At 52.8% G+C, this 26,153-nt stretch overlaps 3 protein-coding genes across 4 annotated transcripts; 1 reads left to right on the top strand and 2 right to left on the bottom strand.

Moving 5' to 3' along the window:
• Window positions 1–12,735: 12,735 nt before the first annotated feature.
• On the bottom strand, window positions 12,736–19,388 carry NSFL1C (NSFL1 cofactor). The gene is made up of 9 exons (XM_085079082.1): window positions 19,241–19,388; window positions 18,427–18,524; window positions 17,776–17,850; window positions 16,465–16,630; window positions 16,041–16,133; window positions 15,295–15,404; window positions 14,730–14,867; window positions 14,084–14,248; window positions 12,736–13,124 (listed from the first exon to the last, which is right to left on the bottom strand). The coding sequence occupies exons 1-9, from the start codon at window positions 19,340–19,342 to the stop codon at window positions 12,962–12,964; spliced, it is 1,110 nt and encodes a 369-aa protein (XP_084935208.1). The 5' UTR covers window positions 19,343–19,388; the 3' UTR covers window positions 12,736–12,961.
• Window positions 19,389–20,335: 947 nt separating this feature from the next.
• On the bottom strand, window positions 20,336–22,718 carry LOC146428664 (signal-regulatory protein beta-1-like). The gene is made up of 5 exons (XM_085079081.1): window positions 22,409–22,718; window positions 21,704–22,063; window positions 21,171–21,482; window positions 20,716–21,063; window positions 20,336–20,562 (listed from the first exon to the last, which is right to left on the bottom strand). Exons 1-5 carry the CDS (start codon window positions 22,479–22,481, stop codon window positions 20,363–20,365), a joined length of 1,293 nt encoding a protein of 430 aa, XP_084935207.1. The 5' UTR covers window positions 22,482–22,718; the 3' UTR covers window positions 20,336–20,362.
• A 379-nt stretch (window positions 22,719–23,097) lies between these two features.
• On the top strand, window positions 23,098–26,153 carry LOC146428663 (uncharacterized). Of its 2 annotated transcripts, none has more exons than XM_085079088.1 (5): window positions 23,098–23,285; window positions 24,210–24,569; window positions 24,693–24,897; window positions 25,274–25,313; window positions 25,655–26,153. In XM_085079088.1, the coding sequence occupies exons 1-5, from the start codon at window positions 23,222–23,224 to the stop codon at window positions 25,778–25,780; spliced, it is 795 nt and encodes a 264-aa protein (XP_084935214.1). In that variant the 5' UTR covers window positions 23,098–23,221; the 3' UTR covers window positions 25,781–26,153. The 2 variants fall into 2 exon arrangements, with proteins under 2 accessions (XP_084935214.1, XP_084935213.1); XM_085079087.1 differs by having other exon boundaries at window positions 23,111–23,285; window positions 25,652–26,153.

Raw genomic sequence — 26,153 nt, 5'->3', positions numbered from 1 at the left:
ATTTGCTCAAATCCTGCCAGTGTGTACCAGACTGGAGAGCTGCAAGGTCAACCTACGGTCAGATCCAGCTCCAGCCCTAAAAATAACCAGCCTCCCTCTCTGCCTCTGCACGAGGCTGAGCCCATCCCAATGCTACAGCCCAGGATGGCTGATTTCCCCCTCTCCCCCCACTGCCCCCTCACTGTTGCCAGGAGAGATGTGGGGGTGCCGGTAGCTCTTGAAGATGCTGCTGCAGGAGATGTAGCTAAGGGCTACGATTTAAAAGCTCAGCCCTTCTTGACATTAATTTGACACTTCTGCCATAATCTCCCAACCTGGCAAAAACCAGGACAAGCTGCCAAACCCTCCCAGCTGCCTGACCGGAGGCAGTGCAGCCCATTCTCATAGGAGAAAGTCCTGTTTTCCCAGAAGTGACTCAGGTGACATGGGCCAGGCAGGTGGACAGACGTGACTCCCACCCTGCTGCTACCAGGTGTAGTTTCTGCTCGTGCTTTAACCCACTGCTGCCTTCAACTTTACCTTTGTTCAAAGAAATTCTAAACCTTTCCCTGTGAGAGGGCAGTCTGAGCACAAAGACATCCACTATCTCGGCAGTATTTTCCCTAAAAACTGGTCAAAAATAGTTTCCTGTGAAAAATAACCCTTGTGTTTGCTGTGCTTGTGTTCCCACCAGGTTGACACCTTCACACCCCAGTGTCTCAGTGCTACTCTGGGGCTGGTGGGGGCCCTTCTTTCTAGCACTGCAGTCTAGAGGAGAGCACAGATCTGCCTTGCCCAGATCTGTCAGGACCTGCCAGGCAAACCCCTGGAAAAAGCTCTGGAGAGGTGGCAGGACTGAGGCTGCAGAGGAATCCCTCCCAGTGCCTGCCAGCTGGGAGGGGAGGGCGTCAGGATACAAACCAGCCTTTGGGACAGGGAACAGGAAACCACAGGAAGCGACGACTTTTCCCTCCAGCAGCACATCCTGACAGTGCAGCAAATCTGTGTCCTGCCTGATGTTTATTCCCTGAGTTTAAACTCTGCAGCCTGAGTTTATTCCCAGCTGCTGTGCTCTACCTGACATGGGTTAAAAGGAGCACAGTTGTGAAACCTGGTGAGAAGTCAGACAGGGGTAGGACAATGGGGAATGGCTTCAAACTGCATCCATCCCTTACTGCTGCCCAGCTACAGCTCTCCCAGGCTCTGCTCTGGGTCCCTTCCCAGAGAGGCTGGGACTCACCAGCTGGCTGTGCCCTGTCCCTTGCAGCACAGGATGGTGTGTGAGACAGTCAGCCCCAGGCACCATGTTCCTTACAGTCTGGAAGGAGCTGTACCTGAACAGGTGCTACAGGAGTTTCAGGGAGATGGAGGTGGGACCACACCACACCATAGCAGAGCACTCCGGACAGCACAGAGCTTGGGGCAGCTGTGGGGAGGAAGCAGAGCTGGCCAGATGCACCTCAGATAAGGTGGTCACTCTGCTCTTTGCACAAGCTGAGCTACACCACACAGCCTCTTCCCCAGCCTCCAAACCACAGTGTAGCTACTGCGAGATCTAGATCTGTGAGAGGAAGCACAGGCGTTTGAGAGAAAAAGTAATGTCCAAGTTTCCAACATCTCTTATTCTCTTGCTTAACTGCTTCAAGTCCTCGCCGTGCAGCAGAGCCCTGGAGCAGGAGTGACCCTTTGCATGTGAGATCTTCCCCCTAATTAGAGCCTGGAAAAGAGCTGCTGGCACAAGTGACTCCATATATGCCATGACACTGGCCTCTTGGAGCACTGAATCCCTCAAAAACTTCACATCCCAGCTGCCTTCTTGTGCTACTGCTCACAGAATTTATACACAGCAGAGATCCTCCTGAGGTTCCTTCACAGACATTCACTATGGAACCAGCTTTTTGACGTATTTTCTCCTCAGGCTCTTGCTGACCAGGAAGCCAATAGCAGATTGCATCCCAGTATCTTCCAAGGAAATGATCAGAGACGCATGGAATGGCTCCAACCAGGGGGAGGCAAAGGAAACAACAGTTTGAAAGAGAAAGAAGTCCTGGGGAAAAGCTGTGGCCAGCAGCACGCTGCAGCTCGCTCCAGCCAATATTTCATCTGCATTCTCTGGAGACCTCTCCAAGCATTGAAATGGCCCAGAAACATCTTCACCATCAATATTTACAGTCATGTGATTTTGATCCAGTTTGAATGCATTCCTGATGGCTTTCAGCCACCCAACAAACTGTGAGGTGCTTCCTCAACTGCTGGAATCTCAGTGGTCAGGGTGCAGTGCTTCCTACACACAACCCTCCCTCAGGCTCAGCATGGATCCTGAGGTCCTGCTTGGCAGTGTTCCATGTTCCTAAGCCTTCAAGGGTTTCTTGTAGAGAAGCTCTGAGGGACCAGGCACACTGGCAGCCTCTTCTCCTGCTCCAACCCACTGTTTGAGGGTGGCACGGGCACAGAGGTGTTGATGCCCCATCCATGGAATTGTTCAAGGCCGGGTTGGGTGGGGTTTGGCACAATCTGGTCTAGTGGAAGGTGTCCCTGCCCATGGCAGGGGTTGGAATGAGATAAACATTAAGGTCCCTTTCAAACCAAACCTTTCTCTGATCCCACACCCACTCCTCCACCAGCCAGAGCTCCAAGGCAAAAGCTGATCAGTGAGCATCTGTGTCATTTGCTCCTCTGAGGCTTGTCTTGTCAACAAGGTCACATCCCTGGTGTTTCCCCTGATTCTCCTCAAGGCATATTTGCAGGAGATGAGAGGCTGCTAACAAATGAGACACAGATCTAACTGAGGCACAGTGCTCTGCTGAGCTCTAATGTTGTGCTTTCCTGTTCTATTGAACCACAATCCAGCACTTCAAGTTCTGTAACATTAAAAATTACAGATTGCATCAGGCTTAAAGTGACTGTAATGGAAGCAGTGAGGAGAGAGACTGCAAAGACCAGAGCCCAGGGGATTTCTATAGATCAGCAGGGGAAGCACAAAGAACATTTCAATGTGCAGGAAAAGGGCTGATGGTAAAATCTCTCTTTTATTTGGATGTGGTTAACTTTAGTAAACACCACACTGAGCCTCAAGTATCTGGCAAGTTCCCAGAAGCAACCGACAGCACTGACTTCCCCCCAGCCCCAAACTGAACTTGCTGTCTAGTGTGATACACTTCAGCATCAGACAAGACCAGAAGTATCCTGTGGGATACAGGGTGAGGCCACATTGAAAGCAGAGAGCCTGTCCAGGCTCGGCTGGAGCAGCGTATGGCCTTGGTGACACTCACTCTTGGTGACAGGTCACAAGCAGACCTGTCCCGAAGCCGTTCTGTGAGGACAGTGCAGACCAGGGCTGACCTCTCCTCTCAGCACAGGGCACTTTGGATGATGCTTAGGGCTAAAAGGCTCATCGGCACCTCGGGTTTCTGGTCACACCATGTTTCGTCTTTCCTGATCTGTGAGCAGCTCCAGCACAGCAGATGGGCTCTATCCTGCACCCATAAAATCCACAGCATCTTCTGGAAAGACACAGAAGGCTCCCTTGCCAAGGGGGACACACGGCCATCCCAGGCACCAGGCCTGGTTCAGAGATTGCTGTAAAATGCTGTGAGCTCCTGCAGAAGAGCCCTGAAGAAAGTGAGGAGGGATGAGGACTGGCACGGGGCTGCGGCGCAAGAGGCCGGGCTGAGGGACAGCTGCAGCCTCACATGGACAGCTGGGAAACCAGGAAACTGAGTCAAGGAATGTCTCAAATTCCCACTTCCCTCATCTCTTTTAGTGTGAGGGGGCAACCTGCCAGTTCTCTGGCCTGGTTGGGCTGGGGACAGCTTGCTAACAGCAGTCAAGGTAACAGCTACCCTCAGGGGATGACAGACCTTCATTGCAATGGTGCTGGGGAGCAGTGTACAAAATCAGGGGCACAATCCCAAAAAAGCAGCATTCCAGAAGGCACTGAATGAGTTTCCCTCACGCAGCAATTAGCAATAACTCCTCCACAGCCCATGCCACAGAAAAGGCACTGATGCTGCTCTGCCCACCACGCTGGAGGGCCCAGCTTCTCCCTGCACACACAGAGGAGCAAAGTATCTGCTTTCCTCAGGCCAGCCTGGTCCTGCCTCTCAGCTTCTGGTCCCAGTTTACTTTCTGCCTTTTACAACCCACAGAGAGAGTCAGGTCCCTCGTATTCCAAACTGCAGGCATGCAATCTAAAAAGCCTTGTCCCGCGGGGATGGCTGAGGCATTAGGCTTGCACCACCGATGAGCACTTACTCATACAACATCTTATTTCCACAGCAGTTGTGTTTCTAAAATTACAAAGGCATTTCTCAAGGCTGCACGGTTTTGCGGTAGCTTTTGTTCCCTTGATGCTCTCAGCAGGTAGGACAGCGCTCTGCACGGCTCTGCCCGTTTCACTTGAAAGTCAGCAACAACACCACAACGCAGAGCTTTGCTTTAACAATGTGTTCTCGAGCTTGAGTCATAAACACTTCAAACCACCCCCACAGCCTGCGGCTCGAGCCGGGCAGGCTCCGCGTGGGCGAGCGCACTCGCGAGGGTGAGCTGCACGTGTGAAATGCGCCTCTGCATGTGAGAAAGCAGCACCCTGGGACACTGAGCTTACCTCTCTGGGGACCACTCTCCTCTCTGAGACAGCTCCTTGGGCTGACCTGTGCATCTCAGCATCTTTGTGACTCCCAGAAGCGTGATGCCAGACACGGCTGCATCCTGCACGTGGCAGGGAGGCAGAGCCTTCCTTGTTCAGGGTGAGGAAGACTCTGCCTTGCACATCAAGTAGTGCACTGCAAATGCAGATCAGAGCTGGCTGGAGATTTGACAGGTGAAGGTACAACATCTGTGAGGCCCCAGGGGGAGGTGATGGAGGGGAAATGACCTGACTGCAGGAGGAGTGTGGCCAGACCCTGCCCACAGAGGCAGGAACCCTGTCAGGGCTCACAGTGCAGCATGTACTGGGGGCACCAGTTCCTAGGGTTTCTGCAGTCAAGTGGAGAAATCTACTGCTCTTCAAAGGTCAAGCCATATCCAGTATTTCTTTGCTATCCCAGGCTGCTCCTACAATGAGATCTCAGGGGTGTGGGGAAGACGTCCTTTGCCTGAGCTCCAGAGCACTTCAGGAGCACACTGGAGTCAGCCCAGCACTCCTGCCTCAACAGCAGCAACCATCAGCTGCAAAAACCCAGTGTGTGAAAACCAGAGCAGGCAAGGCAGAGTGACAGGAGTAGGCAGGGAGAGGGCAGCAGGAACAGGCAGGTTCTTGCCCCAGGTCAGTCCCCAACACAAGCCCCTCTCTCCCAAAGAAGACCTGCAACCCAGTCTGGACTCCTTGTTCACAGAATCACAGGATGGGCTGGGTTGGAAGGGACCTTAAGGCTGATTCAGTTCCAACCCCCTGCCACAGGCAGGGACACCTTCCACTAGACCAGGTTGCTCCAAGTCCCATCCAGCCTGGCCTTGGACACTTCCAGGGATGGGGCAGCCACAGCTTCTCTGGGCAACCTGTGCCAGTGCCTCACCACCCTCACAGGGAAGAATTTCTTCTACATACCCCATGTAACTCTGTCCTCTTGACAGTGTGAAGCCATTCCCCCTTGTCCTGTCACTCCAGGCCCTTGTGCAAAGTCCCAGGGACAAGGTGAGTGAGCATAACAAGTGTGGATACATCCATGTGGATACATGGACACATTTTTCCTTTATATTAGAAGATCTGCAATTTCCAGCCTCCCTCACCCTGTGAGCTCTCAAGAGATCTCCCACAGCGGTGCAGACCTCACACAGTGTTTTAACCTGGTGACAAAAAAGGCGCTTTTCAGTTCCCTTTCACAGTCCTTTCGTAGCCCAGAGCACCCACCAGTCTCGGCATCACAAACCAAAAATTACTCGTGCATGAAGTGTGGTGGGAGCCCAGTTCCTTGGTGCTGGCTGTGTGGGAGCAGCGGCGTTCCCAAGGCAGCCGTGCTCACAGCTCACAGCCAGCACTGCTACAAGGGCTGGGCAAAGCAAAGCGGAGGGAGAAATTGGCTTCAGAGGACAGAAGGCACTGGAAAAGGCTGGCAGGGAGGAATGGCACCACCACTCTGCCCGCTAATCGTCTGTTTGGCACGTCTAGTCCCATTGGGCAGCTCTTTAAAAGCAGATCCTGCCACGATCTGTGAGACTGGACTTATCTGCAGCAGCCAGGGCAGAAGAATAGAGGCAAAACCCTCTCCCTGCTCCCAGTGGGAGCATTAAATCTGTGTTAGTGTCTCTGTACCACATCCTGTATCCAAGGGGAACTGAGCACCCTTTCTGCAAGGTTCATCACAATGCATCATCTTCAGCTCAGCCTTGCTTTGTCCAGTGGGGGTTAATCTAAACCACCCGAATTTCACAGGCTGAGTCAGAACTTCGTTAATAAGCCACAGTACAAGTGAGTCAGTGGCATCTCTCCTCACTGCTGTTTTACTGACATCCTAGATAACAAAATATCACTCATGCTGGACCACAGCCAGTCTGGTGGGATCCAAATCCCTGTCTCCCACCAGCATATCTTGGCATACATCTCTATAAGATAGCAAAATACATCTCTCCCCATTCAAGAGGAAGGGGGAAACTCAGAAGGAAATACTGAATCCGGATTTTTATTTTTTTTCCTAGGCCATTTTGTACCCACTCACCACACAATTACATTTGGACAGACACAAAGTACTTTGGAAATTGTACTCAGCACTTAATCCTGTGGCTCTTTGGCACTCATTTACTCCCCAGGTGCACAGAACTGCATTTTCTGCTCACAGACTAGAAAGCAAAGAGATGACCAGCAGTTACCTCCCAGAGTAGCTGAGTAGCTCTCGCTGCCTGGCAAAGTCAGTGCACAATTATCCTCGACACAGGGAAGCTTTATTCCTGCCCTGCTCAGCTCCTCCCAAAGCCTCCGTTGTGCCCTCAGTGCCTCACAGGAGGCAGCGTCACCCACTGGGGCTCGACAGGATGTCACGATTATTAGAGCAGCATGGGGAGCTCTCAGCCTGCCTCTGTGTGACAGCAGGGCTCAGCTTGGTGCTGGAAAGACAGATTTTGGTGAAAAGCACCAGACCCACTGTTAATCACTGCTGTACATTGGGTGACTTGCTGCAAGCAGTGAGCTCCCCAGTAACACCATGTGCCAAAGCTTGAAACCTAACCAAGAGGCTGGAGTGAAAGGATGATGCCTCTTTTGCTATCAGTTGCTTAAAAACAGGTTTTGAAAGAAAAGGGAAAGCATTCAGCAACACAGCAGCTACACCCCATGTTCTGTTGCAGATACTCAGTAAAAGGCTCAGAGAAACCAAAGCTCTGCAGCTTAAGAAACAAGGTCATGTTAGAGTTACTCACTGCAAAGAAACTTCCCCAGAACCCTCTTCTCCACTGCAGAACCATGAGAACTTACTTGTCCAGTCAGCTCAGGGCCCAGGAATGTGTGATACCTACAGCTCCCACCCAAGTCAGGCTGGCTGAACAGTTTTCTCAGGGCACTGTGACTTAGAGATGGGCTGCTCAGGCAAGGAAGCCCCTTTGGGAAAAAAAGTAAAGTAAAAAGAAGTCTAAAGCCAGTAAATGGGGATTTATTTTGGCAATGAAACAAGTGGTAGCATTTGGATGTGTTCCACCAACAAGTCCTCCAAAGGTTTACCTCTCCTCGACTGCTCTAGGCATGGCCAGAGGCTCTTGGGTTCTCCTCAGCACAGCTGCCTTCTCTTGGTGGAACAGGAGCCAGGACTTAACAGCCACCAAGGTGGATGACACAGGAGAGGAGCTGTTGCCACCATAGACTCCATAAGCCATTAAAGAGTTAACTTAAGGAGGAGTCATGAAATGTACCTGAGTGAATAAGAACATCTGGAATCTATTCAGGAACTCCCAGCTCTGGGACTGACAGGCTCAGTGCAGACAAGACAGAACAGCAAACAAGATAAGCATTTAGGAATGTAGTAAATAAGTCACAAAATGATAAATTAGTAAATCGAGAGGTGCTTGACACTGGAGCTGTTCAGCTGCCAGAGATGTGGGCCTGTGGCATCATTAGAATTATACTCCTCTCTGTAGACCTGTGTAATTGGGAAATATGGGACTCATTTGGAAGAACTGCTCACAGGTAACTAGAAAGGGTTTCACCTCCCATTTCTGTGGAATCCTGCAGGATTCTGGCAGCTCCATCACCTGGCCTGCACCTGCAGTGAGCTGCTCTTTTGGTTTGATGGTGTGTGTTTGCTTAGCTGTCCATCAATGCTGCCTGAGGAGCCCACTCAGCACTCTGGAACCCATGGAAGTCCCCAGGAGATCCACAGTGACACACCAGCTCCCAGGGCCATCGTGCCAGCCATGTGTGGTGATGCCACGTGGCACAGCATGTGCACCACTTACCTGAATGAGGAAGAGACTTGCAGCTGAACTCTCAGCAGGCATCAAATAACTTTAGTCTTTTTTCCTTCCTGAGGTAAAATGAAACCAGTCAAAGCACACCATAAAACTGGCAGGGCAGAATGGTACCTCATTCACAAGGATGTAGGTGAGGAGACCCAGCTCTGCAGGATTCAGTGAGTGTGTGTGCCGTGGCTGATTCTCCTCAGACGAGGCAGAGCAGTGATGTGTGTGTTCATGTACCTGTGCCTGCAGGACAGGTGCAGAAACACACAGCTCAGGGAAGTCTGCTCTGAGTCTCACAGCGTGAGAGGAGCTGTCAGGTTTCTTTTCATGAGGATGCAGCTGGGATGCCAGGAGAGCACTCCTGGCAGCAGGCAGAGCTGAGAAATGCAAGCTCCAGCTCCCATCTGCCTGGAGTGGCTGTCAGACACCCTGCCTTGGAGGATGCTGGGGGTTCACCACACAAGCACCAATGGAAACTCACAACCTGGTAAGAGAACTTCATTGCTTAATTAAATCTCTCATTTAAGAGTGCCAGTCTCCATCTGGCTCACCAACAAGGCCATTCAGAAGCAGTAAGGGGCTGGCCCTCTCTTGCTTTCACTATCCAGCAATCCTTCACACAGGTATCTTGAACAGCAAACTCCTGCACAGACAGCAGCTCCTGCCCAAGGATTAACACAGGTATCCCAGCTCCACCCCTCGTGGTGCTGGGCTTTGAAGAACCCCACAGCATCTTGTTTTATGTGACACCAATCCCCTGAGCACATTTTCCAATCTAACTACAGAATCAGAAGAAACATCAATTCAAGGTCCTTTTTCTTGGTAAAAAAAGGACTTGTAAAGCAGTGCTGCTTTCAAAAGAAAACCTTCTGACTGAACTTCCAGAGGAACATCCCAGGAGCAGACTGACGTCTTTTAATCACTCCCTCAAGTCAAGACATAGGGAGCTGAAGACCTGTCCAAGAAGCAGAAGGTCACTTTCTCCTACTGGAAGGATGTAGGGTTGTCCAGCAATGAGGAACAAAGCCTAAATTAAATATAACTGATTATAGCAAAAAGCAACAAGAAAAAAGAAAAAAAGGCCTAAATTTCCAGTCATCCTCTTGTAGTGCTTCTGAGCCCATTGGGATTTCTTCCTCCCTCTCCCTTATGCTGCTTCACTTTATCTGCCAGCTGAGCTACTCAAGTTTGGGGCCAAAACAAGGCAATCAAAACTTGCTGCTTTGTGCTGTTAATTGTTTTACCTGAACAGGTAGCTGAAGGTACAGCTACACCTAGAAATGGGTGTTCTTACACCAGGATCACTGAAAAACTACGTGGTTGTGGGATAGCAGAACCTCCTGAGGTAAACAGAGCACTGAACACGTAAGAAACATAGACCAGGAAACATCCCACAGCAAAAGCAGCATTACAGAGGGGGAGGCGAAGTTCCCAGGAAATGGTGTGAAATGCTATCAGAAAACACAGGAACTAAACCTTAGCAACAAGGACATGTGAAAGGAAAGAGGAGGAAACAACGAACTGCATATGAAGGGGAAAAAATCCCAGGAAGTCCTACAATTACCCAACTGAGGAAAACTGTTAAAATGCAGCATTTGGAGAAAACAGCTGGATATGGTGAAAGTTGTCAGCTTCGGATAGCACAGGCCAGTCCTGAAACTGGGCTGTATCTTACCCAGAAATTGAAAAGAAATTGAGTTTTCATGTGAGACATGGAGCACTGCCTTAACACTGTGGTGTGAAAGGCCAGGAACACATGTATAACCTCCTTGTGGGAGAATGATCAATGAAAAAAAAAGGGAAAATTTTGCAGGGAAACACTTCTGCAGGCAAAGAAGGAGAAAAAAAGACTTTTTGGTGAGAATAAGTATCAGTTTCAGAAAAGCTGAATCTTGGCCTTTGATTTTGTTAGAACACAGAAATGGGATGACAAAGGCAAGAGATTTTACTAGAGAGGAAGCCAAATAAACTCACTAACAACCATCAAAAAATACAGGAGTGTCAGAAATAGGGATTTGTGTACTGTAGGGGCACACCATCAAATAGAATCACGGAATCAAGGAGTGGTTTGGTTTGGAAGGGATGTTAAAGCTCGTCTCATTCCAAACCCCTGAGGCAGGAGGAGCCAGCAGCAGTGTCCCAGGCATGCTCATGGACACTGGAGCACAAAGTGCAGCTCCCACAAACAGCAGGAGTCGGCAGAGCTCCTCAGAGGAGCCTTCGAGGCAGAGTGGCTTCTCTGCAGCACTGCCACCCTCCGGCTCCAGGGAAAATTCCCTCTTCCTGGCAGAGGAAAATCTTTGAGGCCCTGCGTTTATCCCCTTTCCCTCCCATCGGCAAGGAGAGAATGGGCAGCAAACCTGAATGTGGTAGTTCCCATCAGGGAGCAGAATCTGCACAGCAAAACCTCAGGATCAGCAGCTGGAGGTGTTGCTGTCTTGCTGCCAACACTCAATGAATTTGGGGGCACTAATGTAGTCAGTTCATCCAAAGACCACACACCAGCTGGCCACCACCCATGCTCTGATGCCACTGGCTAACAAAGGCAGAAGCAGGAGACAAGTAACTTGTACCCTTTCTGTTAGACAATCTTTCTTTCTGGGTCTAGGGGCACATCCTGTACAGCACTCTGGAAGATGTTGTCCCAAGTCCCCAAAACGGCACGTGTGAAGATCAGAATACAAGAACTCCACAAGGCAGTTGTGACTCTATTTAGCTCCAGGGGAAATTCCCTTTCTCAATTCTCTGTGCATTGGGTCACACAGGTTACTCACTGGTCATAACATGCACAGGCAGGTGAACCCCAAGCTCTCCTATCACAAAAAATAATCTTTAAAAATGCTGCTGAGAGGTTGAACCTCATTTAGCAGAAGACAGTTCAGCATGGGAAGCCTGCTTGCAGAGCAACCCAAAGAGGAGACACCCTCATGAACAAGATCCAAAATCCAAGACCAGATGGCAGCTGTTATTAGAAAGGGTCAAACACTGTTTTCCTGTTTGCGGGTTTTTAATGGCAATTTTCACAATAACTTACAAATTGGTTGTTGTGCACACTATGTCCTTTTAGTAATGAAAAGTGTGAGTTAATTGAGCTCTCAGCTGAGAAACTGCTGTAAAAATGCCCTTGCTGAGGGCTGCTCTCTGCTGCCGCTGGTTTGTGTTCTACAGGCAGCCAAGCAAGTTCCTCGCGCTGAACCTGCCCAACCTGCCAGCCCTCCCCAACCTGCTCCCGAACTCCCTCTGCTCGCACCAACGGGAAAACCTGGAAGTTTCTGAGTGCTGAAGGGGAAGGAGTGACTGGCACAGCGGCCGCGGGGCTCCCATGTGCCTGAGGCAGGATGAGGAGGGAGTGCTCCAGCCCTCGGCAGGGCAGCAGCGCAGCCTTTCTCAGGGACCCCACTCCCGGGGAGCTGGTGGTTGGAGCCCACAACTCAGCACAGCTCTGGGCTCTGCTCAGAAGTCAGGAGCAAGGACAGAAGCAGCTGCAGGGCAGTGCAAAGTGCTGAGGCAGAATATTCCATGGCAGCTACACCAGTGCTACCAGTGCCTCCTGTCTGGGCATAAGGAATTCACCCACTGGATTCTGTTCAAAGGAGGGAAAGTGATAAGAGACCTGAGCCCAAAACACAAACAGAATAGACCAACGCTGGAGAACTCCAGTTCAGCTATGTTAGTCCTCAGCAAAGGAAAGGAAATACATCAACAGTACAACAGCCTTGAGTTTTTCCACCCAAGGTGCTGCAATCATCTCAGTAATTCACCTCTCAGGACATAACTTGCTTTCCAGTAAGACAGACTCTGTTTACCATTTACTTCTGGCCACTTCAAGTTGATTCAGCCCTGTGCCTTCTTGGAAAGAAGTCAGCAGCAGGCTTTCTCAGAGAAATGCAATACAGCAACTTAAACCTGCAGCCAGTCTGGCCTGCCGGAGAAAGCGAAGACAGAGCAGGTGGGGACTGCAATGAATGCCCCAAGAGTTCTGCTGAGGGAAGGAAAGTCAGGGATTTCTTTCCAGAAAAGCATGGGAAGTGTTAAACCTTGCACCTCACACATATCAGAGTTTTCCCCACACTGAGCTCTTTCACAAAGACTTCCCCCACAATGCTTTCAGAGGAGTGTAACCATTATCCTGACAATCAGATCACCCATTCTCAGATAGTTTATATTTAATGTGGGAAAAAAAAGGGAGTACTTTGCAGCAGTCCCTGGAGGGAAGCGAAAAAGGATTGTGGTGAGCAGTCCACTGACAGAAACTGCTCCCTGGAGCTCCCTTCCCCCTTGCCTTCCTCCCCTCTCTGAGTGCAGTAACTCAATCCACAGAGGTAACTGAACTCTCCTGCGAGAATCTGGGGCACAATAGGCTGCAGCTCCTTTCCAAACGAATTAGTTTCGTTTATTTATTTTAAAGTCCACTGATCATCATCATCATCATCATCACAAAAAAACCCCATGGGAAATGCAACTAAAGAGAAAAAAAGTCCAACCAAGACCTAAGAACCCAGAGCTACGAGCAGATGTGGGCCTGTGTGGCACGGCGCCGGCGCACGCGCAGGAGACAACCTGTGCGCCGCGGTTGTATGGCCAGAGCTGGGGTCCTTTATGTCAACCGCTGAACGATGACAGCGTTGAGCAGGTTGGCTTCCTTCAGGGTCTGGTTCTCATCAGTCAGCTCTTTATTGGGGAAGGTGGTCATGAGGACGAAACTGGTGGCAGCCATCGCTGGCCGAGCATCTACTATGAAGAGCCGGATGTCACGGATCCTGTCCAAAGGGATCAAACAAGAAGGTGACACTGTTACTGCACAGCTTGGACAAAAGACTGCTCTCTCCAGAGCATGCAGCCCTGCAGTGCTGCACTTGTATTCCAGCTCTCACCACAGGCCACACCAGGCTATTGTGATTCAACCTGCTCCTCTGCTCCCATTTAGAGAAATAGCAGCAGCTGCTTTCTGGGCTACAGACTCAGCTCAGTGTTCTCTGTCTGTGCTGTCAGGGGGTTATTTGAAACTGAAAGCCCCCGAACCCTTTGCAATGAACAATTTACAAATGGACACTCGCTGAGCTTGTCACACACAGCAGAACCCAGAGGATCCCAGCTCCTGTGAGCAGCCACACAGTGACACAGGATCCATTTCCTGAACTCAATCATAGGCAGAGGTTTTTTGTAACATTTTGCCCTGAGCTTGACTCTTATAAAACTGGAGGAACGAGTGTAAACAGCCTGGGATCAGGAAGGTGAGGAGAACTTAAAGAGAGCAGTCTAATGAAGCAGTAGCCTACCTAATTCAGCTTTGATTGTCCAAAAGAATGGAATTGTGGTTAAGAGCATCCCTTGTTGCTCCATTCGGCAGAGAACAGCCCCATAGAAAAGTCTAAATTCAGTCAGAATAACTGAACCGGGTTCCTAATTATCTGCCTGTTTCCAAAGCCTTTACAAGAGATTCAGTTTTTTATAGGTGACATCAAGGAAAGTTCTGCTGATAACACTTACCAGGTGTTGTATCACTGGTTATAATCTATACCAATTTGGAAAGCAAATCCTACCCAACAGTTAGCAACTGCCTTAAAAACACCACAGCAATTTTATTCCCTTTCACCTGTATAGAAGGATCGACAGAACTCCCTTTGGCAGACTATCCAGGATTTTAACACCTGCTCCACCTGTGCCCAGTCTTGCAGTGCCATTTAGGCCTTCCCTGTGTTCCCTGTTGCACTCATACCTGTGACTGTGGTTAAACTTCTGGACCAGGCGGCCACCGTCAGAGAGCCGGATCTGGATGTTGGTGACAGGCTCCGACTCATCGATCACGATGGCAGAACTGGCTTTGGCTTCGTTCTCTGCCTGCTGGGCTGGCGAGCTGGCACCCATCACCTGGGGTGCAGTGCTGCCAACAGGGAGACACGATGAGCTGTTAGAAACCAAACTCACCTGGCTGCAGCAGGCAGTAAGCTCACCGCCTGCCAGGCCCAACTACCAGGGCTCCTCCACAGGAGACACCAAACAAGCTGCAAGTGAGAATTTTGGAGTCAGCCAGTCAGCAGGAACTTGTCTAGAAGTTCACCTCTACCATCTCCTTTGGTACCATGGGTCCTCACACCCACAAGGTAAAAGGGGAAAGTGTAACTTGGAACACTGGTCCTACACAACACACCATGGAGGTTTCAAACCAGGGATCTGCCTCCTGCCAGGGAGAGGCTGAGCCACCTCACAGCAGACGTCAGTGAGCCTCGTTTCCTTAGAGGAACACCTCCCATCCCACAGGCACCCAGAGCCTTTCTTTCAGAAGGATGAATCAGAAGGCTCCACCTAGCAAGGCTCTCAAGTGACTCTCACATAGTAGTAAACCAGTGCAACCATCTCCTCACCTGCCCAGCTTCTGTCCTTCTCCAGTAAAAGCTTTGAAGACACTTTTAGGTTTCACATACTCCTCATCACGGTGATCTTCCATATCCAGGTTCACCTGTCCGCCCCGTGCTAACCTGCGCAGCTCGGCTGGGACTTCCCTGCAAAGAGAGTGTTCTAAGGCAGCTGCCTGAAGCAGCAAGGCAAGAAAGTGTGGAGAAAAAGCCCTTGACCTCTGGAATTTCAGGAATCACAGTGAACTCTTATTTAATTAACAGGGCAGATGCACACCTCCCTGCTGACAGACACAAATTAAAAGTTACTTATCCCTGGCCCTCACCTGCAGTGACACAATGCATCAGAAATTCTCAACCCAAATATGAACATGTTTGTTTACTTCAAAGTCTCAAGGTCCCACATAAACTAAACCCACTCCCTGTTTACCCAAAGCAAATGTTCCATAGTAAGAATAATTAATTTCTTACAAGAAAGCTCAGGTGAAATGTGCCATGGATTCAGAAGCCTGGATTCCACAAACACTTGTGTTTCAGAAAGTAGCTGTTCCTTTTCTCCTCTCTCACTACGTACCCTCTGCGGATGTCATCAAGGAACTGGGCATTGGATGGATCCTGGTAGCTCCTCAGCTCTCCACTATCCAGACTAAATCCACTCTTCCAGAGCTTCAGTACAACGTGCACCTGCAGCAGCCCCAAAAGAACAATCAGCCCTGCTGAGCACGTTGGTGACAACAAAAAACAATGCTTCAAGGTGCAGAAAACATTCCAGCCAGGTTTCTCTGGGGTAAGGGAAAAACCCAAAGCTCTGGCTTTGTATGTAACCGTCAGGTGTCAATTCCTAGAAGGTAGCACCATGGTCCCCATTTTGGATAAAAATGGCTGAAGAGCCAGGAATGTGCTGGGCAAGGAGCCTATAAACCAGGCTCCCACCATGGCCATGACATTGTTTGGTCACAAACCAAGCATGAGGGAATCTTGCGCTGATGCTGTGAGATCCAATCTATGTATATATCTTGGATATATATAATAATGGATAAATAAGAGTTAATTTCCCAATGCTCTTTTGCACATAATTTTTCCCGATCTACACTTCTAAGAAAGCCTCAGATTTAATTAAAAGATCACCAGAAAACTGCTTACCCAAGACCAAATCATCTATTATTTTCTACTCATAAATCGCACAGGAAGCAGGATTTACCATATTTCTGTCTTTGTGAATTTCTATCAAGCTTTATAACTCTCGAGGCTGGCAAGCTCAGTAGCTGGAGCACAGAAATCCCTGGGGTGACAGCTACAAACTCAAGCAGAGATACTCACATCCTGGGAAGAGTTCTGTCTCCTCTCTCCTGCCACATAAGCCGACTCCTCCTCAGGAGTAGCCCCGAGGCGATACCCTCCCCCTGCAAAAGGCTGTGAGAGAGAGACAGGCACAGGGTTAGAGAACCACACAGACCCAACAGAGCTGCTTCCCTGTCCCCACCACCCCTGTGGGTGAACAGGGGCTTCATGGTATCAGCAACATCAACTGCCCTGCAGGCAGTGACAGTTTCAGCAAGTTAACAAATGTGACACAAGAGTGTGGCTTTTCTTGCCACTGTGACACACAAAATGGAGCTGCACTAAGAGAGTAGTCCAAACTTAGCTGCTGAGACAATTCCAGGATTTAACAGTACCAAACAGCTGGCATGGTGGAGCCTTAACTCAAACGAGGAACAAAAGGAAGATACTCATTCCTCCTCACCTTTGGCTTGCTCGTCTCCCCACTGCTCTTGGCTGTCCGATCGACTGCTACTGCGCCGTGTTCCTTGGCTCCCTTGAACAGATCCTCCACCAGCTCATTGGGACTCTTCTTCCTCGGAGGACCCACAATCTGCTGGCCACTTCTCTCTGAGCCACCAGCATAAAACCTAAGAGAAAGCAGCCAGCTGCTGGTCAGCCCTGCCCGCTGCCTCTGCAGGACCCAGCAGGTTGGATCAGAGCTCACTTCTTTGTGCTTGTGCAGCTCAGGATAACCCCTTGGATCTACAAATACTGCCTACCACCAGCGTGTCTCCCACTGCAGCCACATGCCAGTTCCTGTACTGCAGAGACTTTCTTTTTACATCAATTACTGTGAATTACCCGTGGATCAATAGCAGTAAAGTGGTAACAACGCTCAGACCTGGGAAGAGGAACAGCCCAGAGGGATAAGCCCAGTTTTAAACACCGGTAACAGCTCCATTACCCAGCTGAGCAAGGCTTCCAGCAAATCTCTGACCTGACAGAGCAACATCCAACTGGAATTCTGAGGGAAGGCACACATTCAGGCCACACAAAGGATGGATCTCAACTGGAAGCAATGGATGCACAGTCAGTGAAGTGCAATTAAGCACTTCTGGAAGATTGGGTTTATTAGCTTCCAGATGGCTTGTAACACAGAGTGAGCTCCCAGCTGCCTGCAGACCATGACCCATCCAGGCTGAGCCACCTCTTCAGATAGATCAGTTCCATTCCATTTACCTTGCCTGTCAACCTTAAGGGTATTTAACTATTTAGAGCTGACATTGTAGGAGACTGTCCTACTTATACTCCGTGTACTCCATGTTCCTCCTGGAAAGGGGCCCTTCATTCTTATTTCTGCCTCCATACTCCATTACTTTGCCCTTAAGCAACACTTAAAAAAAAAAAAAAAGAACGCCAAATCAAAACTCCAACCAAAATAAAACCCCAAACCCCAAGCACTAGTAAAACCAATTCCTACATTATTCCCACATTTCTGATCCCTACGGACACAAATGAGGATCTGGGCTGTTTTCTATTCTTAACCCAGGGCTTCCAAATCCCACTTCAGGCTTTCTCTCGGTGCTGAGAGCTGGTGCTTACACAGCTGAGCACATGCTTGTGCACAAGCTTTGCACTGACAAACCTGCCCTGTCAAACCTCAGATGTTTCCTTACAGAAACTTCATATCCATGTAAACCTGTTTATTCAAAAGAACTGTACACAAGCAGCAAGTTCTCCCAAAAGGTACGGGATAAACACCCAGAGTTGGAGTCTTCAGCTGCAAACTCACCGCTGTCCTTCCTCCTCCTCATCATCCTCCTCCTGTGCATGCACAAGGTCTCTGAATGACGTTACTCGATGGTCACTGCAAAAATCCAGCAAGAAGGATGTCAGCCTTGAGACATATTCCCAACTGGAACATTCCACACTGAAACAGGCTCCTTCTGCAAGGTGGGCTCTGTTCACCAACTCCTGGCCTGAGAGCATTTTTCTTTCAAGACACAGGCAGCAACTGTGCTTTAGAACTGGGCAGCATTCTCTTACTTCAAAGGAATTTGGTAAGGTAAATTTCTTTTTTTTTTTTTTCATAAAATGCTTGGCTTGAGCAGCTCAGGTGTCACATAAAATGAGAAAACATTCTCCCTGCAGAGACATGATCTGCTTAAATGAAAGGTCACCAACAGACTGTCTTTAATGTCAAAACACAAATCAAGCTTTTTCTGAGCAATGAGGCAAGTTTTCCTAACTGATCTCTGGCTTAGTTGTGCAATAACACCCATGGTTGTGATGTACAAACGCTCAAGTTTTCACAATTTCTAGAGAGCCAGATGAGGTGAAGCGAATCTAAACACAGAGCTACTTCTCCTGAAAGTTAACACACATCTTTAGAGAGTTTGTGCTTTGTCAGCTTTCCAGCAAGGAGCTGAAGCTCCCTTCTCACCTGGCTCCAGTGCCTCTGGATATGGAGCTGGGTGTGGGCTGGGGAAGGGTCAGGATGTCCTCATCACCCCCATCCTCATAGAAACTGGCAAGTGCAATCTGGAAAGGAAAATCACCAAAGGTCCTCAGGAAAAACACACACAGACAACCCAGCTGAAGCATCTGTCACGCTGGACCTCTTAAGGCACCTCACACTAAAACACTCCATGTCATTCGCCCTGTTGCAAGTCCTGGCAAAGACAAGGCCTCAGCAGGCTGTGCTATTTGGCTGTGTCATGGCAGGACACTCACTGCTGCAGGGATGTCACCCTCCCTGTCAGGGAATGTCACAGCCCTTCTTCTGCAGCACTTATACAGGGGTTATGCCAAAATTACTGCTCTGAAACAGCAGCTTGTGTGCCATCCACGAGCAGACTCGGAGTTTAACACAGCCAGATCGTTTGAGGAGGATCAGGAGCAGGCCAGAATGGTGGTTCACTCCCCCTCAGTTTGTTTGCTGACACCGCCAACAGCACAGCACTGACGACCTCACCAGTATTCCAGGAAAACCTACACAACCCCGACAAACCCCAGACCCATAGTCCCTCACCGCGCTAGAAAAACGAACGAGAGAACCAAGACAGGCCTCGGTGCCAGCCAGCCCACGGCCCCGCCGCAAGGGCCGAGCCCGGCGAAGGACGGGGGCGAGGCCTGAGCCTGCGGGACACCGACCGCCGGCCCAGAGCTGCCCCCCGCCAGCGCCACGGCCTCCCGAGCCGCGGCCCCGCCGATCCCCGCGCCGGGCCGGGGAGAGCGGAGGGCAGCGGCGGAGGTACCTGGAGGTCCCAGCCGGCGGACTCGAGGAAGAACCGCGCTCGCTCCTCCTCGGCGCCGGTCACGGCCACGAACTCCCTCAGCGCCTCCTCCCTGTCCGCCATCTTGCCGCGGTGCAGCGCCCAAACCCCGCCGGGCCGCCCCGCGCCGCCCCCGCGTGCGCCGCTAAACCCGCCCGGCCGGAAACACGAAGGGCGGCCCGCGCACACTGACCCCTGGCGGCCAGAAGGTGCCACTGCGCCGCGCCGAGCACCGGGCACCGGGCACTGGGATGGGCAGCACTGAGCCCCGGTTACCGGGCATCGGGCACCGGGCAACGGGCACCGGGATGGGCAGCACTGAGCCCCGGTTACCGGGCACCGGGCACTGGGCACCGGGATGGGCAGCACTGAGCCCCGGTTACCGGGCATCGGGCACCGGGTATCGGGCACCGGGATGGGCAGCACTGAGCCCCGGTTACCGGGCACCGGGCACTGGGCACCGGGATGGGCAGCACTGAGCCCTGGTTACCGGGCACCGGGATGGGCAGCACTGAGCCCCGGTTACCGGGCATCGGGCACCGAGCAACGGGCACTGGGATGGGCAGCACTGAGCACCGGGTATCGGGTACCGGGATGAGCATCACTGAGCCCCGGATACCGGGCATCGGGCACCGGGATGGGCAGCACTGAGCCCCGGATACCGGGCATCGGGCACCGGGATGGGCAGCACTGAGCCCCGGATACCGGGCATCGGGCACCGGGATGGGCAGCACTGAGCCCTGGTTACCGGGCATCGGGCACCGAGTACCGAGCACCGGGATGGCCAGCACTGAGCACCGGGTACCGGTTACCATGATGGGCAGTATCGAGTCCCGGACACCGAAAACCGGGTACCGGGTACCGGGATGGGCAGCACCGAGCGCTACAGTGGGCAGCACTGAGCACGGTGTATGCAGCAGTGGGCACCGAGCACTGGGATGGGCAGCACCGAGCCCCGGTGTGCAGGACTGAGTCCCCGGGATGGCAGCGCCAAGCCCCGGAGCACTGCGGGTTTATGGGCCACGGGCAGGGCTGGGTGCCCGGGGCCGGTGGCGAGGAACAGCCAAGGGCAGTCTCTGCATTCTGATTCGTTTATTTCCACGTTCACATGGCACTGCTGGCGGTGGCAAAGCCTTGGGACCCAAATGGAGGAGCCAGGGGCTGAGATGGACTGGGATAGGGCAACATCCCTGATGCTTTCTTCTCCATGCGCTTGAAGAGGAAGAAGAGGAGCCCAGCGAGGAGCCCCTTCTCCAGCAGGATACCAAGCCACAGGAGGAGAAGGCTGGAGGGAAGGTTCGCACCTGCAGTGGGAGAGAGGACATGAGTGACCAGGGCTCGGGGACAGGCATCCCAACCCCCCTGCAGGGAGCTTTTCCTGGGACTTAGAGCTTCCTCAGGGGGTGACATCACACAGCCACCCTGGCAGGTACCCCATCCCAGCAATTCTGACACACCCTTGTCCACCTGGACCTCTTTGCTCAGTCCCTCCTGGGACGGGTTGGAGATCCACAGGCTGGCTGAGTAGCTGACAGGGGCCTGGGCATCGTGTACCACCACACAGGTGACAATCGACCCGTTCTTCTCCTCCATCGCTTGCACCTCCACCTGGCTTCTCAGCTCGAACAAGCCACGGGGGAGCACTGATGCCCGGGAGGCATCCTTCACCTTTATTTCAGTCCCATTCTCCAGCCAGAAAACAGACAAATTTGCTGGGTAAAACTCCTTCACGAGGCAGGTGAAGGTCACGGTCTTGTTCACGTCAACAGGGCTCGGCTCAGCACGCACTTCGGCACTGGGAGGAACTGGGAAGGGAGGCAGTGCTTGGTGCTTGATGTTGTCAGCTCTGATGCCCCAGGGACCCCAGCCCCACAGGAGCAGGACACCCCAGCACGAGTCCCTCAGACCTCACCTCTCAGCACTCTGCTGAGCTGGTACATCCCACGCAGAGGGGATTGCAGAGTGGAGTGCCACACCTCACAGGTGAGCTGCGAGCCAACGTCATCCTTCTGCAGAGTCACCATCACTGTGCTGGACATGTTGTAGGAATTCCCCTTCCATTCAGTGACCTTGGGTGCCTGAGCCACCATGGGGTCTCTGTTCTTGAACCATTTCACTCTAATTTCTTCAGGAAAGAACCCTCCAGTTGTGCAGGTGAAAGGCACTGACTGCTGTGGCCCTGCTCTCTGCTCTGGCCCAGACACGAGTGGGGGGCTGGGTTTGGCTGTGGGGAGAAGCACGAGGCTGTCAGACCAGGCTCTGTGCCCCTGCCCAGCCTGGGTCTGCCAGGAGCAGAATCTCCTACAAGGGCACAGGCATGGCCCATGGGATCCTCTCCTGGACCAGCCCCTGAACTCCTTCCCCATCCCTGCTCACCCTAAGCAGAGCCCACTGTGCTGGGCTGGGCTGGTTCCCACCAGGAGCTGCTCTGGGAGCCCCACTCACCTTGCACAGACACCACTGTGCCACTTCCATGCCGGAACACCTCATCTGCACCACCGAGGACCTTGATGAACTTCACGCAGTAATAGGTGCCCATGTCCTCAGGCTGAACGTTCCCAATGCGGATGGTGAAGTCTGTGTCAGACCCAACCACTGCTCTCGTCACACGGGGGTTGAGATTGTATTCTCTCTGATCATAGATGATCATGTTCCCACTGCCCCAGCCCTTCAGCCACTTCATGGCACCAGCTGCAGCACTTCCAGAGACGGTGCAGTTTAGGGTGAGCGTCTCTCCTGCTGTCACTGACACCTTGTCCTGGGGCTGCTGCAGCTTGAAGTCCTGCCATACCTGGGCACCCACACCTGGGCACAGAGACAGGAGGGTTTGGGGTTGAAAAGGGGCCACAGGGCTGGGGTACAGCATGAGGCATTGTCAGACCCCAGCCCTGAGATTGGAAAAGGGCACAGAGAGATATTCCTGTCCCTTGTACCCCAGGGCTGCTGGGGAGTGTGGGATGGAGTGGGCCCTGGGCTCCCAAGACATTGCCGGAGTAAACCAAACTCTTTGTTTGGGGATAAAAGCTAGCAGGAAGTGAGGCAGGGAGAGGAGATCCCCGGATACCTGTGGGTACAGGGAAGGACTGCCCGGCCAGCAGCGTGGGAAAGCATGCATGGGATCAGTGCTGAGGCTGTGCATGTCCTACTTACCTGGGGCTCTGCAGAGCAGGAGCAACATCAGGCACAAGAGAGGCAGTGCCTGTATCGCTGGAGCCGTAGGCATTCCCACACTTTGCACCCTGAAATCTGGGCTTTGCTCAGCTTGATTTGGCTCCGTTGGACTCTGCTGGACTGGGCTTGGCTGACAGCTGGTCTGGGCTCACCGTATCAGGGTGCTGGACTCTCACCCAGCAAAGGGGAAGGAAAGGGGCCACCACTACCCAGTTCCCCCATGCAGTCACATCCCATTTGCTTCCCAATATCGACGTCATCACCCATCACAAGGCTGGTCCATGATGGTGATGTCCATCCCCCTTTCCCCTCAGATGTATGCCACAGCCACAGGCACAGGCACCGAGCAGCCAGGGAGAGGTGCCCTGATCCAGCACACTTCCCCACAGGTGGCCAGCCTGTGGCTCAGCACCCCGAGGTGTCACCCAGTGACACCCTTGCCAGCAGGATCGGGTTGCGGGATGATCTCTCCCATGGGTCGGTGGTGCAGAACTGGGCCCGGGCTGCACTGAGCACCCCACTGCCCGAAGTGTCGCTGCTCCTGCCTCTCACTGAACTGGGGAGGATGCAGAGCAGCTCCTCGTCCCGAGCCCAGGGCAGCCCCTCGGCGCCGGGCGGTCTGGGAGTGATGCCCGGCAGGGTCCCGGCAGGTTGATGCCCAGCGGGGGTGATGCCCAGCGGGGTGATGCCTGGCGGCTGTGCCTCCCCTGGCAGACACCAAAGCGTTAACCACCCGCTCGCCTCCATTTCCTGCTACTTCCCCTTTTCCTTCTCAAAGTTTGGGCAGAACCGATGGCCGCGGCGGCAGCTCCGCTCCTGTCCGGGCAGCGAAGCCCCATCCAGCGGCAGCTCTCGGGTGAGTCGGAAGCGGGATCCCCGGAGCCTCTCGGAGCTCCCCTGCTTCGTGTGCCACCGGTCATTAAGGCGAGTGGGCGGCAAAGATGAACAGCGGGCAGGGCGGAGGGTGGTCCTTGCCCGACCACCTTCTGGTGCCAAAGCGGCCCCGGGGGTGCAGAGCATTCCCAGCACCGGGAATGGGCAGAGCCGAGTGGAACCCCGCCGAGCCGCTGCCGAACATATCGGGGGCTTTGGGCACGAGAGGTTTGGGGACCAGAGGGGTTTTAGGGGGCAGGAGGGGTTTTGGGACGAGGAGGGGTCGGGGGGCTGCCCTGGGCTACAGGGTTGCACATTCCTCTCCGGAACACTGGCACCTGGCTAGCTTCTGGCTGTGAACCCCAACTCCTCGCAGAGCCCTAGTGATCCTGGCTGGTGTGGAACAGAGCCAGGATGTTAATGTTTAAAAGGACTCAGGATTTTTTCCTGCCAGGAGCTCCCCTTGGCTCCCTCTGCACCTCTCTGGCCTCCAGGCAGCTGCAGCACCTCCTGCAAATGACAGAACAGGGTGCAGATTTATCGAATTATAGAATCGCAGAACCGTTTGGGTTGCAAAAGCCATCTAAGATCCTCATGTCCAACCATTAACCCAGCACTGCCAAGGCCACCACTAAACCATGTCCCCAAGTGCTACATCTGCATGTCATTTAAATACCTCCAGGAATGGTGGCTCCACCACTGCCCTGGGCAGCCTGCTCCTTTTTCAGATTTGCCTCTTGTTCATTTTGAACCAGGCTTCCTCCCTCCTGGTGCCTGCATGTGGTCTCTGCCACATCCCAGGATATCTCTCAGCTGCAAACTGGGGGAAACTGGGGCTGCTCTGCCTGTGAGGCAGCCCTAGCCTCCCTCATCGCTCATCCCTGAACCCTCCTGTCTCTGTGCCCAGGTATGGGTGCCCAGGTGCAGCCGGACTTCAAGCTGCAGCAGCCCCAGGACAAGGTGTCAGTGGCAGTGGGGGAAACACTCACCCTGAGGTGCACCATCTCTGGAAGTGCTGACGCTGGTGCCGTGAGGTGGCTGAAGGGCTGGGGCAGTGGGAACAGGACCATCTATGACCAGAGAGGGAATGACCCAAATCCCCGTGTGATGAGAGCAGTGGTTGGGTCTGACACAGACTTCACCATCCGCATCAGGGACTTTCAGCCTGATGATGTTGGCACCTATTACTGCGTGAAGTTCACCAAGATCCTCGGTGGTGCAGAGGAGGTGTTTCAGCATGGAAGTGGCACAGTGGTATCTGTGCATGGTGAGTGCAGCCCAGCAGGATACTGCTCCCAGGGACCTCATCCCACAGCCCCACCCTGCCCACAGTGAGGTCCTGCTCTGTCCCACATCCACCACCCTCTCCTCTGCCTCTCTTTCTCCACAGAGACAGCCCTGGTTCCTGGCACAGTGGCTGCAGCTGTAGTGCTCTGCTTCCTTCTCCTCCTTCTTGGCCTCTTCATCGCCCTTTGCATGTACAGGAGGAAGCACCAAGGCAGGGTGGGCAGCCCGAGCCCCTCTGGGCCAGGGGCCATGGGCAGCTTCTCATCCATTCCTCTGCCGTGCTGTGCAGGAATCTCCACCACCCCCAGGTTTGTACTCACCACCTCTTCCTTCTGCACTCTTAGATGAGTAAACTCTCTTATTCACCTGCTTTATCCTGGCTTCCTTTCCTGTCTGGAGCAGTAATTTGCCCCAGAAAAGGTCATTTACTCACAGGTGCACTGTTCTGTTGCTTCTCTCTGCATTTCAAGGAAGCTCATGGTAGGGAGCACCCAGTACCAGGGAACTCCCTGCAGCCCCTCACTGTCAGAACCCAGCCTAGGCACTCAGCACTTTGTCCCTCTTCTCTGCCTTCAGCAGGGGCATCCTGCTGAAATTTGGGAGGGGAATTGAGGACTGTGCTGGGTGGGGAGGGAACCTGGCTTCCTTTAGTTCAAATGGCCATCCTTATCCTTCCCCCTACAGTGAAGCCCTGGATGCAGAGAGTTCCCACCAGCCCAGCAAGGTAAGAGGGACTTGTGAATATGGGGGAGCGCATCCCACGCCAACACCCTGGTTTGCAGGAGCTCTGCAAGTCTCTGGGGCCAGGGGGGACATAGGGTGGGCAGCAGGTGCCTGCATGTGGTCCCCACACATTCTGCACCACAGCACGGGGCAACCTCTGCAGCTGTGGCATCACCAGCCTGGCTTGAACCTGGTTCTTGGGGTTGTCCTGTGCAGAACCAGGAGGTGGTCTTGGTGATCCTTGTGGGTCCCATCCAGCTCAGGACATTCTGTGATTTTGGGTTATTTTTGAGAGGTTTTCCTTGTGGCAGCATTTCCCATTTGAGTGTGCTTTTGCAGCAGAGCAGCAAGGAGGAGAACGACATCCACTACGCCGACCTGCAGCCCCTGCCCCAGGCCCCACGGCGTGGCAGGAGCCCGGGCACAGCCCCCACTGAGTATGCCAGCCTCAGGGTAGCTGCCAAGTGACTCATGGCATTGCTGCCTGTGCGGCCAGGCCGTCTCAGGGAGGAAGCAGGGACGTTTCTGCAGGGCACAATAAAGAAGAAGTGGAGCTGTTTGTGTGGCACACCCCGATCTCAGCTCTGCAAGCCATGTCCACCATGCTCACCATGCTCCCAGCTCAAAGCAGCTCTCCCAGGACATGGAAGCCATCTCAGCCACAGGATCAGACCATAAGGCCAAGCACGTCTGCCTTGTGCAAGCTGTTTGATGCTGATGACACCAGGAGGACCTCACACATGCCTGTGTCCACCAGCATGGGCTCCACTGGCCCTTTCCCAGCACACAGGTCCATAATTTCTGTTATCTTGTCATCACCCTCATTAAAGCCAGCAAACAG

This window comes from Lichenostomus cassidix, chromosome 20 (genome assembly GCF_008360975.1).
Source record: "Lichenostomus cassidix isolate B80296 chromosome 20, HeHo_3.0, whole genome shotgun sequence".
Classification (NCBI taxonomy): Eukaryota; Metazoa; Chordata; class Aves; order Passeriformes; family Meliphagidae; genus Lichenostomus; species Lichenostomus cassidix.
Note: the sequence above shows the minus strand (reverse complement) of the source record. Positions and strands in the feature narration are given on the sequence as shown.